The 24,279-nt window shown below is 39.5% G+C and overlaps 1 protein-coding gene and 1 pseudogene across 1 annotated transcript; one reads left to right on the top strand and one right to left on the bottom strand.

Annotated features, from left to right (window-relative positions):
• Positions 1–2,720: 2,720 nt before the first annotated feature.
• LOC138176898 (olfactory receptor 52B2-like) lies at positions 2,721–4,326 on the bottom strand (annotated as a pseudogene).
• A 15,016-nt stretch (positions 4,327–19,342) lies between these two features.
• Positions 19,343–20,308, top strand: OR52W1 (olfactory receptor family 52 subfamily W member 1). Its single transcript, XM_069107832.1, has one exon. The coding sequence runs from the start codon at positions 19,343–19,345 to the stop codon at positions 20,306–20,308; it is 966 nt and encodes a 321-aa protein (XP_068963933.1).
• The last annotated feature ends 3,971 nt before the right edge of the window (positions 20,309–24,279 follow it).

The following is a 24,279-nucleotide window of genomic DNA, read 5'->3' as shown; positions in this document are numbered from 1 at the left end:
GTTTCTATTCCCACCAGCTCTCTTCTTCTCACTCTTAAGCACCACACCCTCCCTGTTTGTTATCATTTTCCCTAGTTTGGAAGTTTTGTTTAATATTTCCTTTTTCTTTTATACTGTAGTCTATTTAATTTTTCCTCCCTTTTTTACTCTCAGTCAAGTAAAATCTTTCTTTCATTTTTCCCCTTCAACTTCCTTTGTTATTTTTTAAATTTGATTTTCTGTACCTTTTTCTAAAAAGGATTTCTTTCCTTCATTCTGTTCATTATTTATTTTTTATTTCTTTCTATTCCAGGATTTTACTCTTTTATTTATAACCATTATACTTATTTTTTCTTTATCTATAAAGCCTATCTAGAAGAATACCCAAATATTCAAATAATCAAATGGATCTATGATGTAATTGGTGTGTCTATTTCCAATGTAGCTCATTAATTGTCTGTCAATAACCACCACTCTCTGTATGTTCAACTCCTTCTTCATTTTTGTTCATATATTTCTTTGATGAGAACTTTTGTACCATTTCATAATTCATTGTAATATACTGGAAATGAGAAATGTCCACTGAAACCCTGTTCCTTATGAACATGTGCATCATGTTTTGCAGATGCAATCCCCACAGGTCAAAATGAAAGGATGTGTTCTGTCAAGTTATGACTCTTTTTTCTATCATTGAAGGCCTGCCTCAGAGAGACACTTTCTATCACTTCACCCTCACAATCACAAGTAGTGATAACCATCAGGTACTCTGCAACAATGAAGACCAGTAGTTGGTAGTAGCAAAAAACTCAGTAGCCACAAGACCAGTAGAAGGATGCAACAAGACCAACAACAATTCTATCTTGAGAATTAGTAGCTAATAAACAATATAAAGACATTACTGGTTCAAAGGAAACCCCTGTCAAGTCAAAAGCAAGATCAGGAAATGCTGATACGTGGAGCAAAGGTTATCGACTATATTTCCAAAAAATGGAACAAGACTTACTGTAAGGCCGGTGAGATCTGGAGCTAACAGGAGTGCACGTGGTCACCTGGGGAGGGCACATGAGGGGCCAAAGGACACCATGAGCACTGCTGAGGATGCACCATGGGACGGGACACTGGCGTCCCATCACGGGGGTCTCCAAAAGTGCTGAGTTGGCATCACGGGATGAGGCCCTAGTGTTTCATCACGGGATGGTCACGTGGTAAGGTGTGGCTTGGCTTTCCTCCTCCTCTTCGGGGCAGCGCATGATTGGCTCGCTGTGGCCTGGACGTGTAAAAGGGAAGAGCGGCTAGCAAAGGATATAAGGGACGACAAGGAGGGAGAAAGGAGTCAGTCGTTTGGTCGCTGGCGGTCGGGATAGAAGGTGTAACTTGTAGTCCTCAATAAAGAAAAGTGTACCTTCCTTGGATTCTGTGGAGTCATTCTCTAGCGATAGCTGGAGCCGGAGACTTCCGAAGCCTGTTGAGGTGAGTATACCTACCCACACAACCTAGCAGAACGCTACAACTTACTAGTACAGAAGTTTTCACAATCTGATCAGTCACTCTAGTCCATAACTATTGCCATCTTATAAATGTGTTCTTGCCTCTATCTGTTCCTAACAAAAGAAAGTAAATATTAATGTTTGTGTGCATAGTGTATGTTGTACAAATCCTCTAAGTTCCAAGAAATAACAAGTTTTAAGAGGGAAAAAAGTCCTTAAACTGGCAACTTCAACAAGTGATTCTGTATAATGCTGTTAACTTTGCTAGGAAATCTAAATATGTTATTCCAGTACTACCCAATATTATTCACTGGTATTTTCCAGCATTTAAATTATTCATATTAGGCAAGATTTCTTTATAAAGAGTGCTAAACTTAGGGACAGCCAGGTGGCACAGTGAGTAAGAGTGCCAGCCCCAGCATCAGGAAACCCAGGATCGGTTCCTGCCTCAGATACTTGGCACCCACACAAAATAACTGGCCATGTAATCTTGAGCAAGTTACTTAACCCAATTGCTTTAAAAAAACATTAAAAAATTAAAAAAAATTTTTAAAGTGCTAAACTTAATATTTCTTATGTATTGAACTAACTTTATTAGATATCTATAATAATAGATTTTGAGCCTAAAGCATATTGGAAACATTTTTAAGAAATATTAAGGAAATCAGTCAGTTCATTGCTGGATGTGTTTTAATGATTGTCACAATATATTGATTCATATTATTAATAATAATATTTTTACAAAAATCTCTGAAACATTTAGTATAACTATCACAGAAAATGATTCAGTTTATTATTGTTGTCACTTATTATTTAAATACACAACTAAAATGTTATCAAAATATAGAATAATATGATTTTGGAACTTCTGAAAATCCCAGAAATCCAAATTTCTCCTTCCATAATAACAAAGATTATTATCAATCAAGAATTTTAAAACTTTTTTTAAAAGTTATTCTTATCTCAATTTTATACATAAGGAAATTTTAAAAATTTAAAGGATTTGACCAGGGTCACTCAAATTGAAAGCATTAAAGTCAGGATTTGAACCCAGAATTTAGTCTTGGAAGGTAAGGAACTCTTTTGAATCACTTGTTACTTATAATTTCTAAGGGCAAACCTATATGCATAACATAGTACTTTATGATCTCTTTGAAAGAAGAAAAGAATTACCAAGAAGGTAGGGATTAGGGGATATTCTATGCTTGGCTTCTTAGGGAAAAAATCCTGATTAAGAATGTGATCAAGGAGACCTTAGCCCATAGAGAATGAGGAAAACCACTTCTTGATCTCCATGAAAATGTGGGCCACAGCCTTTCTGATGTGCTTCATCTTTACCAAATAAACAATGGGATTGAGTGTGGGAGGCACCACTACATAGATATTGACCAATAGGATAAGTACATGGCATGGGAAGTTGTGCCAAAAACTGATGAGCCAATGCAGTGAAGAAGGATGGTCCATAAAACATGAGGATGACACAAAGGTGGGAGCCACAGGTGCTGAGTGACTTGTGAAGGGCATCTGTACCAGCAATGCCATATTCACAGCACCCACAGCAGCTATGAATATGCTGGTGTAGTTATTAATCAGAAAATTTAACAGGTTCTCCACATGGAGGACAGAACCAAAGCATTTATTCAAATACCAGAAAACCAAGTCCCAAAACCAGAAAGTCAAAGGAATTAAAGTAACCTCGAAGTTGGTACAACATTGTCAACGCAACAAACACCCACATTCCCAAGCCTTCAAAACAAAACAGGCTTCCTCAAGCAAGGATCCTTCTCTCCTCACTCACAGTAGCTCCTCAGCCTCCACGCTGCTCACTCCCAGCAGTTCTTGTTCCCAGCAGTTCTAGCTGTCTATCAAAAGTTCTCAGCAGCTCTGGCTGGCTCTCAGAAGTTCTCTAGCTCCTACCAGTCCTTAGAAGTTCTCAGGATCCTAGAAGTTCTCTCTCTCAGCAATTCTGGCTCTCTAGCTTGGGCTTTTCCTTATATATGGTATTAGCTCCTCCCTGTTCCACCCCTTCTTGTTACATCAACAACTTCCTCCCACTGTGAGATTCACAAGTTCTGGATCTTTATACTTCATACAATCATGAACTTGAAACAAGGTGCTAAGTACCTGTTTGCTTTTCAATACAAGGGGCGTGGAAGATCTTCAAATCTTCATTACCATTACAGCATCCAAAAGATGGCACAGAAGATCAGTCGCTGCAATGAACACCACATCAGTGAGCACTGTTAGAATGGGAGAGAGAAGTCATACTATGTGTTGACAGTAATGTCAGTACAGGCCAGTCAGGCCACCCCAATGTGTTCACAATATGAATGGGGGATTATATTGGTCCTACAGAAGCGTAACTTTAGCAGGAATATGACAAGGAAGATCATGCAGAAGCTTCAGAGAAAAATGGCTTAAACCTAGCCTCCATACCACAGGTATTGTCAGTACCAGTGAATATCTCTATGGGGCACAAATGGCTACATAGCAATCAAATTCCATGGCCATCAAGTGACTGATTCTCCCACAGATGTCATATGAACAAAGAAGACTTGGGTCACACAAGCATCAAAGGTGATGTTCCATGAGTGGGACCAGAAAATGACCAAGGCTTTGGACACAGTGGTAATGGAAGTAGGATGTCAGTACCAGTCAACATGGAGAGAAACATGTACGTGGGCTCATGGAGGCTGTGTTCCAGGACAATGACCAGAATCAGAACACTGTTCTCCAGCACCGCAGTCACATATAAAAAGGATAAGGAGATGGAAAGCCAGATGTGGTATCTTTCTAGGCCTGGGATCCCAAGCAGGACAAACACAGCAGGGTGGAAGACAGTGTGATTGGTGTTCACCATGTTGGATTTGGTTGCTCCCTATGAGCACTAAAGCAGAATGTAAGCTAAACTGAAGAACATGATTCTGTCCCTGCTCTGTGAAGAAGCCCTGCACAAATGCAGTAGGGGAAACACAAGTTCAAGAAATTGATAGACTACTATTTCCCAATTGTCCTTCTTTTACCTCAAGTGATAATTCGAAAATCAAAATTCACTAACCAGTTAAATATATAATATATGTAGAACACTAAGTGAAGTGTGAAAGAAACAAAAACATTTATTTGAGGCAGAGGCATACATAGCAAAATGTTTGTGCTCCTACAGAATGTTCATTGTGATCAAATTAAAGAAATGCTAAAGAAAAAAACTTATCTCATTCCCATGAATTGTTCCTATTTAAATCCTATGCTCAAAAACATAAAATGGCTCACCAATCTTAAAACTCCTCTTCCTTTTTTTTAGACCCTCTGAAATCTGTGTCTACCCAGACCATGCAATTTCATCTCCTACTGCTCCTCACTCCACCCCTCCACTCCCACACACATTATAAGCATTCCCCCCTTCATCAAACCTTTACTTCTTCAGTTCCCCCACTTAGAACTCCATACCCTCTCCTCTTTGCCTGTCCAAAGCTCTCTCATACTTTGAAGTGTAACCCAGTCCTATTTCCTCTATGAAGCCTGCCCTAGTAACTCCAGACTGATCTCTCCCATGGTTGGTTATTCATAGCACAACTTACCTACACGTTCATGAAGTTTAGTTACATCAAATGTATTGCTTCTCTATGTACTGGTTTGTTTTCTTCTCTGTTTCACACAGATACATTATCTCCTCAACTAGACTGAGAGCACCATGAAGGCAGGGATTATGTCATATATTTCTCTGTACCTAACCACTGCCCCGCACCAGTATTTAACACAACTTGGGTATACAGAATATGAACAGTAAACTGTAATGGAGCATATTCCTCCCTGAATCCCACAAAGCAATGTTATACAGACCTGTGGTCCCATGTGTAAGGAAGCATGACTATCCTCTGACTTAAAATGACCACCATCCAAAGATGAGGCCCTGGTGGAATCCAAGAAAGATTTTTCCCTCACCTAAGACCTAAAGACAAACCTTCCTCAAAGTTCAGAACAAAATGAGGCAGGAGTTCCAGTACTAGAAAAGACTTTGAAAGGTCATTTTATCCATCTCCCTGTCTCCAAGAAGTCCCTCACTCAGGAAAGCCCAGAAAGATTTGACTCTATTCATTTTTGTTTAAAGAAGAATGTTCCCAATCCTCCCTTAGTCACCCATCACTTGGGAAATACTTATTCATGGAAGGATCATGGAATCATTGAGAATTGCTTCCATCCTTCCCCCTTTTAAGAATGAACACCAAAGGAATGTCATGGTGTGCAAATTCCAGCACCTAGGGCCCCTATGAGCTATCTTCCTCCATCCACATCTTTATCTTCTCCCTTTCCCCAGAAAAATATTGCTGCTACAGAGGAAGGGCACAGTCTCCACTTTCCTTCCAAGATCATGGTCTTTATATGGGCCTTGGAAGTGGAAAGATGAGAAAGGAACAAGTAATGGGGTACTAAGAGTGAGCAAGGTGGGGTAAATGATGATTAATAAAAGAAATGAAAGATAAAGAAACAGGTCCTAAGCACACGGTGAGTAATTGACTTATGTTCACAGAGAGAAGACTAAGCTAAAAAACAAAATAAATAAGTAGCTTGATTTAGTCCATAAGCCTGCCCTCAAGCAGGAGCACCCCACTTAGAGTCTGAGATAAGGTGGGGGTAGAGCTATCATTTCATAGGGATAGAGACTAACCCTGGGGTTTCAATAAACTCTAAGGGAGAAGTAGAGAATGAGTCTGGGAAAGTATTTCAGTATGAGTTTTTTAGGGTTTTGATTGACCAGGCTAATGTCTTTGGCTTTTATCTAGGAGGGAAAAATAATAAAGTTGTAAATAATAATCTTTTCATTACCTACTTCTTAGGGTCAACTGTGCACAAAGCAATTTGCAGGGGTTAAAGTATTATATAGATATGTTATTAGTGCTATCATTGTTCAAGACCCATTAAAGAGATAGAACTGACATAAACTGCATCCGACTGGAAAAATGAGATATTTCTAAAGCACTTTGTAAACCTTAGATTGCTATGTAAGTATTAGCTATTATTACTATTATTATTAGGATCTCATGAGGTTCCCTGAACTGTTGTCTTTATGCAAATGACTCCCAGATCTAGGTATCTTGCCATCTCCTCTCTCCTGAACAGTCCTCTTCTCTATTCACCTGCTAGAAAACTCCAGCTAGATGGCCCATAGAAAACTCAAAATCATCATGTCCAAAATAGAAATCATAATCTTTAAGCTAAGCAAAGGGTTCTTAATGTGCGAGTGTGTGCGTGCGTGCGTGCGTGTGTGTGTGTGTGTAATGGACCCCTTTGGCAGTTTGATGAAGGCACTTCTCAGAATTATGTTTTTTAATAATTGCAGCAAATGATCAGTTTAAGCTAGAGATTAGTGAAAATAAAGAAAGCAAAACTAGAAGCAAAGGAAGGAAGTTAGCGCTATTAAAAAAAAAATGAGATTTGGGCAAATAAACATTTTTAAGAAAAATGATGAATTCATTTTGGCACATGATGAGTTCAAATTGTTGTCAGGACACCTAGGTGGATACCTTTTAGAAAGTTGAATATGTAGACCCATAGCATGTGAAAATGAATAATAATAATAGCATTAAAATAGCACTTCAAGGTACATTTCATTTCATCCTCTAGGTATTATTATCATTGCTATCTTATGGAAGAGAAAACTAAGACAGACAGGTAGACTGCCTTGCCCAGAATTATATAGCCATTGCATGTCTTAATAAAGATTCAAAGTTCCTGCTTTTAGGTCCCCCTCTCCATGCACTGCATCACCCAGCCAAAGGTATAAATTTGAGTGTCATCTGCCCAGAGGTGGAAACTGAATCCGTGGAAATGAATATTTTCCAAGAGAAAAAGACAACAGAGAGAAAAAGAAGAGATCCAAGGATAGAAACTAGTGGAATGCTTACATTTAGAGAGCAGAAGCAGTTTTGCATATACTTTGTATTAATAAATTTTGATTAATTATTTAGTTATGAGGGGCTGGTGAGGACAGAGAAGGAATGGTCAAAGAAGATGCGAATTCTTATTTGTTTTTTGAAATTTAAGTAATAGTTTGGAGCTAAAAAAAAAAAGAACTAGAAGAAAGAAGGGCCATAGAAGTTAAAAGAGGACAGAGTATCCAAAAGTATGGAATGACACTGTTGATCAATCATATTAAACACTTCAAAAATATCAAGGAGAATGAGGACTGATGAGAATAGATTCTTTTATAAAGATTTATTAATAAATATCTATTATTAGGAAGTCATTCACCTCTTTCAGAAAGTAGTTTCAATAAAGCAACAAGGGCAAAAACCATATTATAAGGGTTAAGCTCTTTGAGGGTAGACACAGTGAATGGAGGAGAAAGTCGTCTTTCTTCATATCCCCAGAATTTAGCACAATGCTTAGCACTTGGTAGGTATTTAACAAATGCTTGTTGATGGCGAATATGATTAAGCCACGATGGGCAGAGAGGAAGTTCACAGTATTTAAGGTGTGCAAAGCTAAAACAGAGCTACAAAGAGACCTAAGCTATCATGCAATCCAGCCTTGTCACATTACAAATGAGGAAACTGAGACTCAGAGAGGGGAATTGACATGATCAAAGTCAGAAAGGTTTTCAGTGTCAGAACCGTGTCCAGTCTCGAGTGTCCTCATTCCAAATTCTATAGTCTTTCCATGAAACCATGGAGGCAGCAAATATGGAATGTTCTTGCAAAATTATGCTGGTGAAGGAAAAGAGAAATATGAGATAGGAAATTGAGGAGGCAGCATGGATGAAGAGTTGTTTGGGATTTATTGTATAATATGGGAGACATGCTGGTTTGTGAGCATAACAAAAAGTATAATAAAGAAAAAAGATCACAAATAGTGGAGGATAAAAAGATAATGGGAAGATTTTGTTCTGAGAAGAAACATGAGGGAATTGGATCAAGGGCATAGGTGGAATGATTAGTATGGGAAAGGAGGATGACTAATTCTTCCTCAGAGACAGGAGAAGGGAATAAGTAGTGTAAAGATAAAAAGAAATGTCAATGTAGAGAGAAGGGACATGACATAAACTACATCTCTAACATAATAGTCACAATTAGGTTCTAAGAATATAGGAATAGAAATCAAAACTAAAATAACAAGAATTCAATGAGATGATTTTTTAAAACCTCTTTGCACCAACACTAAAAGCTTAATTGGATTAGATGACTTGTCCATTCCTCTTCTTTTCTCCCTAAGTCTCTTCAAGGCCCTTTTCCCCTTCTTTCCCTCTTCCCCTTCCCCAGTCATCTTACCCCTCTCCCTATTCTCAAATCTCCTAGACCAGAATCTGAACCCAATATCCTTTTATACCTGTTTTCTAACAAGGACTTTGTTATTAGAGGTTGAGCTGAAGGTGATAGAAGCAGCATATATTCTTTCCTTCTCTTCTGTGACACAGCCATAATTTTAGTGAAGGCCCTCATCACCTTATACCTGGATTATTGCAAAAGTTTGAAGGTGGATCTGTCTGCCTCAACTCTCTCCCCACTTTAATCCATTCTCCATTGTCACTAAAATCATTTTTCTAAAGTACAGATCTGATTGTGTCACCCATCTACTCAATAAATTCCATTAACTTTCATTACCTCCAGAAGCAAATAGAAAGTACTGTTTAGCTTTCCTTTTTTTATTTTGTTTTTAATTTATGGAATAAAGCAAGCATTTCTATAACAGTACGATTAAAAATATATGATTGCACACAAAACTGCAAATCTACTATGCACAACTTGCTAGTCCTTTCAAATATACAACAAAATTATCATATAAATTTCTTTTTTTCTTCCTTCCCTCCCTCCCCTGCCCTAGAGATGGCTACCATCAGATACAGATAGATAGATAGATAGATAGATAGATAGATAGATAGATAGATAGATAGATAGATAGATAGATAGATAGATAGATAGATGTGTATGTATGTATAGGTATGTTGTAAAATTATTCTATACATATTTTTATTTATCATTTCTTTCTCTGGATGAAGATAGTAACTTTCTTCATATGTCCTTTATAGTTAATTTGGGCATTCATAATAATCAAAATAACTTATTTGCTCAAAGACATTCTTAAAATAACATTGTTGTTACTGTATAAAATGTTCTTTTGGCTCTCTTCATTTCCCTCTTCATTATTTGATGTAAGTTTTTCATGTTTTTTTTTCTAAAATCATTGAGCTCATCATTTCTTATAGCACAGTGATATGCCATCACAATCATATACCACTACTTGTTCAGCTATTCCCCAATCGATGGGCATCCCTGCAATTTCTAGTTCTTTGCCACTACAAAGAAAGCTGCTATAAATACTTTAGAACACATAAATCCTTTTCCTCTTTTCCCAACCATCTTCAGAAATAGACCAAGTAATGGTATTGCTGGGTTGAGGGGTATAGATAGTTTAATAACTCTTTGGGCATAATTCCAGACTGTTCTCTAAAATGGTTGGATAAGCTCACAATTTCACCAACAATGAAGTAGTGTCCCAATTCCTCCACATCACTTCCAACACTTCTCACTCTCCTCTTCTATCGTTTTGGCCAATCTTGTAGATATGAAATGATATTTCAAGGTTGTTTTAATTTGCATTTCTCTAATCAATAATGACTTAGAGCATTTTTTCATATAACTATGTTTTGATTTCTTCATTGGAAAATTGCCTGTTTGTATCCTTTGACCATTTATCAATTGGGGAATGATTCATATTCTTATAGATTTGACAAAGTTCTTTACATATTTTAGATAGGAGACCTTTATCTGATACTGTCAATAAAAATTTTTTCCCAATTTTCTGCTTTCCTTCTTATTCTGGCTACATTTTATTTGTACAAAACTTTTTTTAATTTAATGTAATTAAAATGATCTATTTTAGACCTAACTCTGCTCTCTATCTCTTGATTATTTATAAATTATTTATCTATCTTAAGTCGGATAAGTAATATGTTCTAATTTACTTGTAAAATTATGTAAAAATCTTGTAAAATCTCTCTTCAGATCTAGGTCATGTATCCACTTTGACCTTATCCTGCTAAATGGTATGAGATATTGGTCTATGCCCAGTTTCTACCACACTGCTTTCCAATTTTCCCAACAATTTTTACTAAATGATGAATTCTTATCCCAAAATCTTAAGTCTTTACATTTGTCAAATGCAAGATTATGTTTATTTGCTGCTGTAAATTGTATATATGTCGGAGTGGCTAGGTGGCATAGTGAATAGAGCACCAGCCCTGGAGTTAGGAGGACCTGGGTTCAGATCCAGTCTCAGACACAACACAAAATTAGCCGTGTGACCTTGGGCAAGTCACTTAACCCCAATTGCCCTAAAAAAAGGCCAAAAAAAAGTGTAGGTATGTCTACTCTATGCCATTGATCTACCATTGTATTTCTTAGCCAGTACCAGATAGTTTTGACAGTTACTACCTGATTATATAGTTCAAGATATATTACTGCTAAACCTCCTTCCTTTGTTTTTTTTATGATTTTCTCTAATATTCTCAACTTTTTATTTTTCCAAATGAATTTTGTTATTATTTTTTCTAATTTAGTAAAAAAAAAAATTGGCAATTTAATTGAGATAGTGTTGAAATCTATAAATTACTTTAGGTAAAATTTAGTTAACTTTCAAAGCCTTTCATAATCTAGTCCCCTCCTTACCAGACTCTTACACCTTACTCTCCAACACATACGCTCTGATATACAGACACTGGACTATTGGCTTTTACACATACAAGGCACTCTATCTCTCAGCTCCAGGCATTTTTTCTGGCTGTGCCCCATGCCTAAAATGCTCTCCCTCCTCTGCTCTAACTACTGATCTCCCTAGCTTTCTTTTTTGTTTTTTTTTGTTTGGGGGTTTGTTTGTTTTTTTACTTTTTGGAGGGCATTTGGGGTTAAGTGACTTGCCCAAGGTCACGAGGCTAGTTTTTGTATTAAGTGTCTGAGGCTAGATTTGAACTCAGGTCCTCCTGACTCCAGGACCGGTGCTCTATTCACTGAACCACCTAGCCGCCCCTCCCTAGTTTTCTTTAAGTCCCAACTAATATCCCATATTCTACAGGAAACCTTTCCTAACCCCTCTTTCTTCTAGTGCCATCCTTCTTAATTATTTCCCATGCATTTTATGTATTACTTGCTTTATACGTTTGTTTGCATTTTGTCTCCCCCATGAGACTGTAAGCTCCTCGAAGGCAGGGACTATCTTTTGCTTCTTTTTTATCCCCCCAGCACTTAGTACAGTACCTGGCATATAGGGAGTAGTCTATAAATGTTTATTGGTACATTGATTAATGAATGGATTAAAAAAGCATCTTGCTTTCATCCATCTCTTCTGCCACAAAAAAAAAAAACACTTTTTTGTGTGCTCCATATATTACATGTATTTTACAGGGTTCAAGTTCTAATAAACATGAATGACCAACTCTTCTAGTCTGTCCTCCTCTTCTGTCCTCTCAGGACAATTCCTGATTACCTAGCAACCAATATTCCTGAGGCTGCACTGCCCCCATACGGTTGATCAGGAGATATGTGCCCTTGGGTCCACAGTGCCATCTTCCTCTGACTAAATAATGCGTTACAGTAAAATAAGACTGGATTTGTAGTCAGAAAACTTTTATCCAAGCTCTGGCTCTACTACACACCACCTATTCACTCTCTCTCTCTCTCTCTCTCTCTCTCTCTCTCTCTCTCTCTCTCTCTCTCTCTCTCTCTCTCTCTCCCTCTCTCTCTCTCTCCCTCTCTCTCTTATTTCTCATCAGCTTGTTTCATCCTTCTTGGCCATGTCTGCTCCTCTTCCCCTGAATAATAAAGTCCAAAATTCTTTTTTCTGTTGTGTAAGACCTTCCTATTTTGAAGTGTCTGTAATGAAGGAAAAGTTGAGTATCTGTCTATTCCTGCCTCTATGACCAGTCTGAGCAAGTCACTTTGCTGTCTGAGCCTCAACTTCCTCCTCTATAAAATGGGGGAAATGAATCCTCAAAGGCTACTCCAGGAGAGTGCAAATTCTATCTGGTTCCACCATAAAGTCTAGTCTGTGCTAAGCCCTGTGCTAAAGACTAGGAAGATAAGTACAAGCAAAAGGAAAGACAGCCTCTGCCTTCAAGGAGCTTACATTCTAATGGGGACAGACAACACTGGAAAGGAAGCTGACAAGGGAGTGGAGAAGGTACTCCCATAGGAGCATGACAGAAAAATCCAAAGAGTTAGAAGTGGAGACTGGAGAGAAATGAAGACATAACTAAAAAGGCATTTTCCATAGAGATTCTGGGAGGAACAAGTCAGTCAGGGGAAGGAGTCGCAGGGGCTGAATATACTTCCAGTGGGATAAGTTCAGTACTAGAATGATCTTCCAGGGTGAGGAAGCTTCTGTGACATGGTAGACAAAGTCTGGAGAGGAACCCAGGGAGGTGCAGAATGGGCTCCAGGTGACATACTATGTATGTATGATTTCTGAGGATGAATCTAACTAATTACAGAGAGACTCTTCACCAGCTGACTGGCCACATGGTGATGAATCCTTTGATCATGGCCATCAATGAAATTAAACATCATCCTACAAAGGCAAGAGTTATTATTAGTGATATTGTAGAGAGAATTCATGCCTCAGATAGGGCTGTGATTGATAACCTCTAAGCTCTTTTACAGTTCAGAGGCTTTTATTCAATAATGCTAATACTCACTCTGTTTAATTAGTAGAGTTTTGTGAAGTTCAAATGAAACAATACATAGGAGGGCATTTTAGAACCTGAAAAGTGCAATATGACTTAAAACCACTAGGTGGTGCCGTGCATAGTATAGAAATTGGAGCCAGAATGAACTAAATTCAAATTCTCTCAGACGCTTGTAGCTATGACACAACCACTCCACTTCTGTCTGCCTCAGTTTCCTCATCTGTAAATGGGGACAATAACAGCATCATAAAATGATATGGGTTTAAAGTGTTTTGCAAACCTCTAAGGCACTATATAAATGCCACCTATTATTCTTTGCAATTATTATTATTAAAATATATTTTAATGAATAATGATAATCATATAATTAATTTGTATAATAATGATGATTATATATAATTGTTTTATATTATCATAACAATCAATACAATAATTGCAATATTATTATGTTATTTCCCTATTTTTCCAATCTTCCAAGTACTAAGGACCTACACACATACATACAGAGGTAGTCAAGGAATGATTACATAGGGAACCCTATCTGGGAAAAAGAGAGACCTCAGGGGACAGAACAGCTTAATAACCACTGGCCCCAAAGACTCCTGAGTTCTATTTCCTGGAGCCCAGTCTCTGTCTCTGGACCTCTTGCTAACACGTAACCCTGTGTCACCTCCATAGTCCTGTGACCAACTGCTACTTTAGTGTAACCTCCCCAGTTTTATGCCTGTCCTCTGCCTTCTCTCTACCATTGTACCACTCCTACTCTCTACCTATCCCCTGCCCCTGTCCCAACTCCCCTTCCCAAACCATTCTTGCCTCAGAAATACTTCTGTTATTGCTTCTGCCACTGCTGCTTTGGGGTAAGTTCTTAATTCTTCTATTCCCTCTTTCTCTTCCTTTGTCCCTCATTCCCCTGCATGAAGTCCCTCTTCCAGACTCCTTTTCTCTCCCTTTTCTCTTTCTCTTATTTAGTTCCTTATCCCCAGTCCCTTCTGATATAATTCTTTTTTTAATTGCTTTTTTTTGGAGGGCAATTGGGGTTAAGTGATTTGCCCAAGGTCACATGGCTAGTTTTTGTGTTAAGTATCTGAGGCCAAATTTGAACTCAGGTCCTCCTGAATCCAGGGCTGGTGCTCTATTCACTGCACCACCTAGTCACCCCCCTTCTGATATAATTCTTAAGGAGACAGAGTGATGGACCTGGAATCAAAAAGACCCAAGTTCAAATCCTGCCTCAGGCACTTACTAGCTGTGCGACCCTGGGAAATTCACTTAGCCTCTGCCTCAGTTTCCTCATCTGCAAAATAAAGTTAATAACAACTTATACATCACAGGGTTATTGTGAGGATCAGATGAGGTAATATTTGTAAAGCCCCTCACAAAACTTTAAGGGCTATATAAGTGCTAACTCTTAGCAATTATTCAGTGGATCCCCTGAAAGGGAGAAGCAGAGAGGAAGGAAGATAAAAGACGAGAAAGAGAGACAGTAGTTCTGCTGGTGTCTCCTGATTTTTTCCCCACCTGGCCCAGGTCCAGATCATAAAAGAATTTTGTTGAAGGGCATGTTTAAACTAGATATAAGAAAATTCTTAGGGGGATATGATCACTGTATACAAGTATTTGAAGAGTTATCATGTTGAAAGAGGGTTTCAATTTGGTCTTCTTGGCTTCAAAGAGCAGAGCGAGAAAAAAGTTGCAATGATAGATTTGGGGTCCAAAAAAAGAAACATTTCCTAACCATCATAGCTGCCCAAAAGTGGAATAGAGTTCCTCAAGGAGCAGTTAGTTCCTCATTTTTGGAGACCTTCACAAGATTAGATGATTGTGAGAAATCACAGTGTCACAGAACCCTGGGGTTGGAAGGGATGTCAGGCCATGGTCATCCAACCTTTGCTTGATGACCTCAACTGTCTAGAGATCTGCCATCTCCCAGGGCAGCCAATTCTACTTTGAGATAACACTGATTTTTAGAAAGTGAACTAGGTGGCCCAACAGATAGAGTGCCAGGCCTGGAGTCAAGAGGACTTGATTTCAGATTGGCCCTCCAATACTTAGCAGCTATGTGACCCTGGGTGAGTCACTTAACCCTGTTTGCCTCAGTTTCCTCATCTACAAAATGAGTTAGAATAGGAAGTGGCAAACAACTCCAGTATCTTTGCCAAGAAAACCCCAAAAGTGATCATGAAGAGTCAGACACGACTAATCAATAAAATTTTAACAAAATTTTTCCTAACACCAACCTTAACCATATCTCTTTGCAACTTCCATCTACTGTTTCTAGTTCTGCCTTCATGTACTAAGTAGAAGAAGTCAGCTTGGATGTTGTAAAGGAGATATAATGGAAAGAGCTCTGGTTTTGGAATGAGAGGGCCTGAGTTGAATCCTACTTCTGATGCCCATCACCTGAGTGACCTGAGCAAGTCACCTACCTGACTTCCCTGGTCTCAGTTTCCTCATTTATAAAATGTTAGATTAGATGACCTCAAAAGTATATTCTAGGTCTGTTCCTGTGATTCCCATGACCTCTGTGTTTCCTTCCAATTTCTATGGATTCCAATTCATTCTAGGAATCAGGATCATTCTGGCTCTTGTCTAGATCATGCCTGAGTTAAGCCCAATAAGGGTCATTTCAGCCTTCAGTCTTAGATAACACTAACCCCATCGCCTAAGCAAGGTTAATTCCCTGGTTTGCCCTCAGGTTCATAGCTCCTTAACCTTCCCACCCATCCCTTGTTCACCCATTCTTCCACTCCTTCCTCTCTCACTGAATCATCCTATTTCTTCCCTCTTATAACTCATTGGTCCTATCTCTTCTCCCAGTATAATTTTGTTCTCTCCTATAACTATTGGAACTATATATTTTGGAGCAACAGCCTTGAACATCATCAGCATAGTCTATAAGCCTGGCTTGGCAACCAGCTGACTGACTGAGCAAATAACTTTCTCTCTAGCAACCTCAGCTTCCTCATCTGTAAAATAATGAGGCTGGACTGGATTGATGATAAGATCCCTGGTAGGTCCCTAATTTCATGATTATCTAGACCTAAATTGTAGGATCTGGGAGAGAACAGAAGTCATTTTAATCCAACCTGTTCTTTTCTGCAAATGAGGAAATTGGACTCCAGAGAAGGGATGCAACTTGTCCAAACTTTAAAAGATAGTAAATGGTAGAGCCAAAAATGGTGACTAAGTCACCTGGGATGAACTGGGATGAACCTGGGATGAACAACTGGGATGAAGAGAAGCATTCTACAGTCAAAACAAGAGCAGCTGCCTAGGTGAGGCAGTAGATAGAGAACCAGACAGAGTCAGGAGAACCTAAGTTCAAATCCAGTCTCGGACATTTAGTAGCTGTGTGACCCTGGGCAAGTCACTTAACACTGTTTGCCTCAGTTTTTCATCTGTAAAATGAGCTGGAAAAAGAAGTGGCAAACCACTCCAGTACCTTTGCCAAGTAAACTCCAAATGGGGTCACAAAGAGTCAGACACAACTGAAAATGAATGCACAACAATATAGTCAGAACAAGCACAAATTTGGAATTAAGGGGCTTTGATTTGAATCTTGACTCTGACACTTACTACCAGCGACCTTGTGCAAATTACTTCACCTTTCTTGGCCTCAGACTCCTCATTTATACAATGAAAGGAATTGGAATAAACAATTGCTGAGGTCCGTTTTAATTCTAAATCCCCTAAATACTGTTAATTAGAGAGGTATGTGATAAATCTGAAAGGCAGAGAGGGGATGGCTCATTGTGCACATCAAATGTCAGTGTTGCATAATTTGGACTTCATTTTGCTAGCTTTGGAGAGTGGGATGGGGGTTGGATTGGAGAGTATTTAAGCAAGGCAGAGACATGATCAGACCCATAACTGGAAGATCAATCTTTCAGCATGTACAAGAGAGAAGAAAAAGAAAAGTGTGAAAAATGGGAATAATGTAAAAAGAGTTGTCTTTGAGATATAAAATGAAAAGCTTTACTTCAATTTTCATATGACAAAGTTCTAGAATGTACTATGAAAGTGATGGTTTATGAGCACTTAAAATGGGAAGCAATGGTCCCTAAGAGACAGCATGCCTTCATCAAAAACAGATCTTAGACAAAGTAACTGCATTTCCTTTTTTGAGCAGGATTACTTAGACTGTTAGAATGAGGAATTCCATTGACCAAGTGTCCAACCTAGTGTCATGTATACTAGTAAGATATTTTATATCTCTCACAATATCTATTTGAACATGATAGAAGGATATTGGCTATTGATAGATGGAACAGTCATATTGCTTGGAGAACTTGTTGAATGAATATAACCAAAAAGAAGTGAATAATGATGTATCCAACTCAGAGAGAATTCATTGAGTGCCCCGGGGATTTATCCTTAGCCTTATATTGTTAAACATTTTTATCATTAACTTGGTTGAAGATGTACATGGTACAATTATAAAATCTGAAGATGGTTCAAAGTTGAGAAGGACAGCTAACATATTGAGTGACAGAATGTAAGTCTAAAAAGATCTCAATGGGCCATAACTATGGGCTGAATTTAATAAGATAGAGTTAAATAGGGAGAAATGTAAATTACTACACTTAGGTCCAAAAAATTAACTGTACAGATGCTCATTGCTGCACCTGGAAACTTCTTGTATCTTTTGTGTTTCTTATCTCACCTCTCTTCAAACCGTCCTTCACACAATTGCCAAAATAATCTTCATAATGCAAAAGTCTGGCCATGTCACACTCCTGCTCAAAAGTCTTCAAAGGCTGCCCATTAGCTAGAAGATAAAATTTAAACTCCTTAGCCTAGTATTTAGAGCTTTTCTCATCCAGCTCCATGATTCCTTTCCAGTGGAAAAAAAAAGATTAAATTTTCAGGAATACAAAGTAACCTAGTACAGTTGCAAACTATTAAAGCTTACAACTGAACTATGACTTTTGACCCTATATAAAATCCCTACCCTTAGGTTCATAAAAACAACTGTACAAATACAGAACTTGGGTAGGAGGTTGTCATGGAAAGGCAATAATTCATGTGAAAAAAGATTTAGGAGTTTTGTTAGACTGAAAGTACAATATGAGTCATGGAATAATACTCAGTGCTTTCAAAAAAGGTATAATGTCCACAAGAGAGGTAAAAATCTTGCATATACTCTATCCTGATGAGATACATATAGAATATTATTTTCAGTACTGGACATGAGACTTTTGAAACAAAATTGGGTCTCATCCAAAAGACACTAAGGATGATGAAAAGGATAGGAGACAAGGGTCCTTACAAGGACCTGTTGAAGGAACTGGGTATGTTTAGACTGGAGAAAAGAAGACTCAAGGGAATATGGTAGTTTAATTCAAGTATTTGAAGAGTTGACCCATAGACTTGTTCTACTAAGAGAATAAGTTGGGCTGTAGGCACTTGGAGAGAGTTCTAGGACAATTAAAGGATCTAGGTCCTAAAGAACACAGGAAAAAATAGAGGCATAGATGACAAGACTAGGAAGTCTACCTTATTCTCTGAGATCAGAAGGAAGGAGGAAAGTAATGGGAACAAACAGAAGAGTTTTAGGGTATGAAGGGAGGAGAAAGAATATTTGAGGAAATTTGTCTTTGACAGCCTCTTCTCAGTAAAGAAGTCGGTCATGCTAAGAGTGAGGGGCCAGGAGCAGAATGAGATTCTTTAAGGAAAATGGAGGTCAGGAACAACCTTGGCGGGGAATCTGAGTACAATATGACAAAAAGGATTGCCAAGCAGCAGTGAAGACCCAGATAAGATTAAAAGGTATGAACTTATTGTGGTAACAGTCTAATTTCAAAATTTTCTTCAATTACAATCAGTAATTCAAGGGCAAGAATGGAAAAAGAGAATAATAGTGGTTTCCTAGAACTGGACACAGATCACTGTAGGCTCTAGTCTCTGTTTCCATAACCATCTGCCCTGGAGCAGCCCTTAACCAATTAGCATGAACCTCTGGAGGTCTTATGTATTAGAATTCTCTGAAGCTGGGCAGAGATGACCCATCTCATCTTTTTTCTATCCTCACATTCTTTGTCTCCTCACAGAAACAGGACACCTCAGAACCCAGGCAGCTCCCACAGCTGAAGGTCATGGGCTCTCCAGAACTGAGACTTAACCCCCATCCCAGACTGGAACCCCAATCCAGTGTCTTTCCTTTCATTCCTCAAACTTCAGCTTCTAGCCGCAATCAGGGATGACAGAGCAGTCTCTACTGCCAAACACCACCTTTCCCTGCCCAGCTTCCTTCCTGCTAACAGGCATACCAGGGCTGGGCACTATGCATGCCTGGCTCTCCTTGCCCTTTGGCTCCATGTACCTGATGGCTCTTCTTGGCAACGCAGCTCTGCTGGCTGTGGTTAAGGTAGATACTGCACTGCATCAGCCCATGTTTCTACTCCTGGCCATCCTGGCTGCCACTGACCTGGGCCTGGCCTCCTCTGTGGCCCCAGGGCTGCTGGCCATCCTGTGGCTTGGGCCCCGGCCCATCCCCTATGCTGCCTGCCTGGCCCAAATGTTCTTTGTCCATGCCCTGACTGCCATGGAATCAGGTGTCCTACTAGCCATGGCCTGTGACCGTGCAGTGGCCGTGGGGAACCCACTACGCTATCCAACCCTGGTCACAGGTGCTCGTGTGGGTTGGGCAGCTGTGGCACTGGGATTGCGGGCTGTGGCCATTGTGGTGCCCTTTCCATTGCTGGTGGCCCGATTCAAGCATTTCCAGAGGAGGGCTGTGGCCCATGCTTATTGTGAACACATGGCAGTGGTGGAACTGGTAGCTGGCAACACAAGGGCCAACAACCTCTATGGGTTGGCACTATCTCTGGCAGTATCAGGAGTGGATGTGATGGGCATTGCAGGTTCTTATGCTCTCATTGCTCACACTGTGCTGAGGCTGCCCACCCGCGAGGCCCGGGCCAAGGCCTTTGGTACCTGCAGTTCTCACATCTGTGTCATCCTGGCCTTCTATGTGCCTGGCCTCTTCTCCTACCTCACACACAGATTTGGCCGCAGAACCGTCCCCCGCCCAGTGCACATTCTACTCTCAAATATCTACCTGATGCTGCCCCCATCCCTCAACCCACTCATCTATGGTGCCCGCACCAAACAGATCCGGGATAGGCTCTTGTCATTCTTCACACCCTGGAAGGGTCAGCTTTGATAAGATTCCAGGAATCTGGGCTGAAGACCTTGGAACCATTAGAGAAGCTTGAGGTATCTACCCATTGGCCCCTACCTACATCAACTATCTAATCAACAAGCATTAGCTGTTCACCTGTGACCTGCAGGGCTCTGTGACTTACCCCATAGACTAAGTCTGAACTTTTCCCCAGTCCTAACTACACTGCCCTTCCTGCTTTCTCTCTTCCGAGCCCCATTCCTCACCTCTTTTGAAAACTGTCTCTGAACTCAGTTGCCCCAGGAAACCTTCCTGGTTATTCATCAGTCCCCCATCCCCAGCATTATGGTACCCTCCTGTACCCTGCAGGTCCTTAGACTGTGACCAGAGCATCCTCTGACTGTTCACATTACTAGTAACCTTTTTTTGTGTGCTTCTGTAAATGTACTTGTGTCCCTTCTCCCCAGCCAGAGTGCAACAGCAGGAACTGCAATATGCAAAAGTTGCATGGTCTAGTGGAAAGATCCCTGGACTGGGAGTCAGATGGGTTCAAGTCCTTGTCCCAACATTTATTAGCTTTGTGACCTTGGGTCAAAAAAATTTACTTCTTCAGGCCTCAGTTTTCTCATCTTTAAAATGGAGGTAATCATCCCTACGTTGCCTTCCTCAAAAAACTACATAAGATAATGGATGTGAAAGGACTGTTAAAACTTTGAGCATTAGTAGAAATGTTAGGGTTATTGTTGGAATTCTATTTCAATGAATTTTTCAAGCAGCTGGTGCCATAACAGTAGCACAATTGTGTCGATGGGAATCCAGTGGGTTATACAGAACAGGACATCCTGTACAACTTCTAAGACAGGAAAACTTGGGCTAGCAGTCTGCCTTCAAAGTGCACTAGCTGTGTGGTCATGGACAAGTCATTTTACCTCTGTGAGTCTCCGTTTTCTTATCTGTAAAATGGGGAAGATAACCCAGAGTACCTGTTTCATAGGGTTGCTATAAGCCTTATCTGAGTTAATTGATGTAAATCAATTTGCAAATTGTTAAGCTCTATGTAAATGTCAGTTATTATTTTTAATTATTGTCTTGTTTTCATTGGTCTCTTTTGCCACAAAAATAAATTATTTTGGTGTGTTCCAGATAGATAGATAGATAGATAGATAGATAGATAGATAGATAGATAGATAGATAGATAGATAGGTAGGTAGGTAGATAGATAGATAGATAGATAGATAGATAGATAGATAGATAGATAGACAGATATAAACATAGATATAGATATAGCACAGTGTTCAAGTTCTAATAAACATGAATGTATTTCCCCAAATGTCAAAATGGTGATTTGAAGAAAAGGTGGGGAAGACATAAATTGTATTTTCTCCCTTCCTCAGTAAAGGTGCTTCCTGGATGTGGGAAGATCATCTCCCTGAGTAATAGTGGTGGGTCATTAATTATTGTACAAAGGGCTTGGAGTCAGTGAAAGGACCACAAGTACTCAAGGATTTATTCCCTTATCACCCTGGGAAAGTCACATGACCTCACAGACTCTCAGTTTCCTTATCTGTAAAGGAGTAATAATTATTTCACTATCTACTTCATGAGGTGGTTTTAAAAGAATGCTTTATAAACCTTAAAGTTCTTTGCAAATGTGAGTTATCATGATTATTATTTATAGATTAAATTATCATTAATAAATTAATATTTAGAGGTATCATTATTAATAGACATTCTCTTGACCTTAGACACTCACAAGGAATCTGGAGGGTTGAGTAAGGAACAAGGTCAGATGACCCTCTCTGATGCTCATTTTCTCATTGCAGGGATCAGCTCCAAATGTCCTACAGGCCCCTCAAAGATCTACCCACCAGGAATGTCTAGAGTTTGTTTCTTTTCCTGGACTGGACTACATTTCCAGAGATGCAATCCCTAAATTCCTTCCTTGCTAGCTAGTAAGCAAGACTTCTATGACTGCAGATAGAATGACAATTCTAGACTTCCCTGCCCTATGATGGGGCCCAGTTCAGTCAGAGCCACAACACACAAGCCTGATTGGAAGCAATGAGAACTAATATCATTATCAAGGCCCAATCAATCCAACAAGTTTTTATTAAACACCTACCATGTGCTCTATTAATATTAAATGGGCTCTATTAAGCCTATACGAGCTAAGTAAACATCCTTTCCCATCACACATAAACTACCCCACACAGAAATGTCACCCAAAGAACCCCTCCTAGGGTAGGGGTAGACACATTTCTGTAAGAATTGTATCCCCTCAGGGTGGCTAGGGGGCGCACTGAATAAAGCACCAGCCCTGGAGTCAGGAGTACCTGAGTTCAAATCCGGCCTCAGAAATTTAACACAGAAACTAGTCATGAGACCTTGGGCAAGTCACTTAACCCCAATTGCCCTCCAAAAAGCAAAAACAAAAAAAGAATTGTATCCCTTCAGCATATATCCCAACCCTCCTAAGTAAGCACTGTGTCCCTCTCAAATAAGCTATCTCAAATTTTGTTGTCTTTATTTTTAGTATGTGTGAATTTAATAATGAATGAGGATTGTATATGAAATCATGAACTTTTGTTATGTATTAGATTTTTTAAATATATATTGGGAGATAGCGTTGTCTAGATGATTTATGCATGTCACAGGGATCTGTCTACATGTGATTTACAGAGAGATAAATCTTTCCAAGGGAGATTGTGATTCTTACTAAGAAAGGAAGCTGAAGGTTGGGGTCAGAAGCTGGCCACTCAGCTGTCCTCAGCAAGAAGAGGTACCAGTCTAGAATTATATCTATCTGTTCCCTTAAATTTTATTAGACTAGTGAAAGTAATTTTAGGTTCAAACTGCATTCCCAATTGGTGTCCCTTAATGGAGGAGGACTCCAAGCTATATATCTGTAATGTTAAGGGAATTTGAAGATCTTCCCCACTCATTAGAAGTTCTATGTGTCCAGCTGTGATATATCCTGGATCACATAGAGCCCACTGGGGGAGGAACTTTCTTAAAGAGAAGCTTGTTTAGGGGCGGCTTGCTTGTAGGAAGGCTTTCACACCTTTTGGTACTAACCTAATTAGGCACTGAGTCATGAGTTGGTATTTTGATTTGGGGGTTCACTCATGAGAAGGATCTTTTGATTTCCTGGTCAAGACTGTGGGTAGCCATATATTGACAGCTCGCCAACTACTCAGATGTCTGTGCTCCTTCGATTCAGTGAAGTATGTAAAGTGTATAGCAATATTGCTATGCTCAGACAGCTGGATCTCTGTCTGTTAGTCTTTGTGCTAATTTCTCTGCTTGTATTTTCTCTGTTTGTATTTTCTCCAAGTTCAAGGTTCTGACCTTTCCCCTGAACTAGTGAATGTAAATAAAAGTAGGATTGTTAACCCCTTTTTTCCTTTAAAAGCAGATCACAGAACCTGTGCTAGCAGGCCATCCTGGATGCTAGGGCGCTTGCTGTTACAATATCCAAGCAAGGCTTGACTCCTTTCCCACTAGTTACTAAGTCTATAATGAATACATACAGCAAATAAGCCCATTTATCCATAGTAAAAGCAGAAATCAGAGAAAGTATTCATCTGAGACTATATAACAGACAGCTCACAGAGTGAATGAACTTTCCCTTTGGGAGTAAGATAACTCAACTCAACCATGAGTCCCACATCTTATCCAAGGGGAAATTCTCTGACATCTCTAGTATAAGAAGCAGGGAGTATGGACAGGGTAGAGACTGCCAGCCTTTCCAAAAACTACTTCTTCCTAGAGACTCCCTTCTTCAGGGACCTGAAGACAGGTTGGTACAGTATGCCTTCTCTCTTCAAGGTAGAAGCCAGGAGACACCAGATCTCTCTTCTCTCCGGCTCTCACCAACTCCACCCCCAGTGCAGGCATGGGGCATTACATAATCAGTCTCCACCAAATGAGGAGAGATTCCCATCCAACTGGCCCTTTGAGCCAAGGGTTGCATTCCTCCCTGGACTTAAAACCTTTGCACTTCCTTACAAACA

Source organism: Petaurus breviceps, unplaced genomic scaffold (assembly GCF_028583685.1).
Source record: "Petaurus breviceps papuanus isolate PSGF00001 unplaced genomic scaffold, PetGlider_PUasm1.0 90294, whole genome shotgun sequence".
Lineage (NCBI taxonomy): Eukaryota > Metazoa > Chordata > Mammalia > Diprotodontia > Petauridae > Petaurus > Petaurus breviceps.
Note: the sequence above shows the minus strand (reverse complement) of the source record. Positions and strands in the feature narration are given on the sequence as shown.

Excerpts from the sequence above, each read along its gene's own strand:
- OR52W1 (XM_069107832.1), top strand. The coding sequence starts at position 19,343 with ATGACAGAGCAGTCTCTACTGCCAAACACCACCTTTCCCTGCCCAGCT.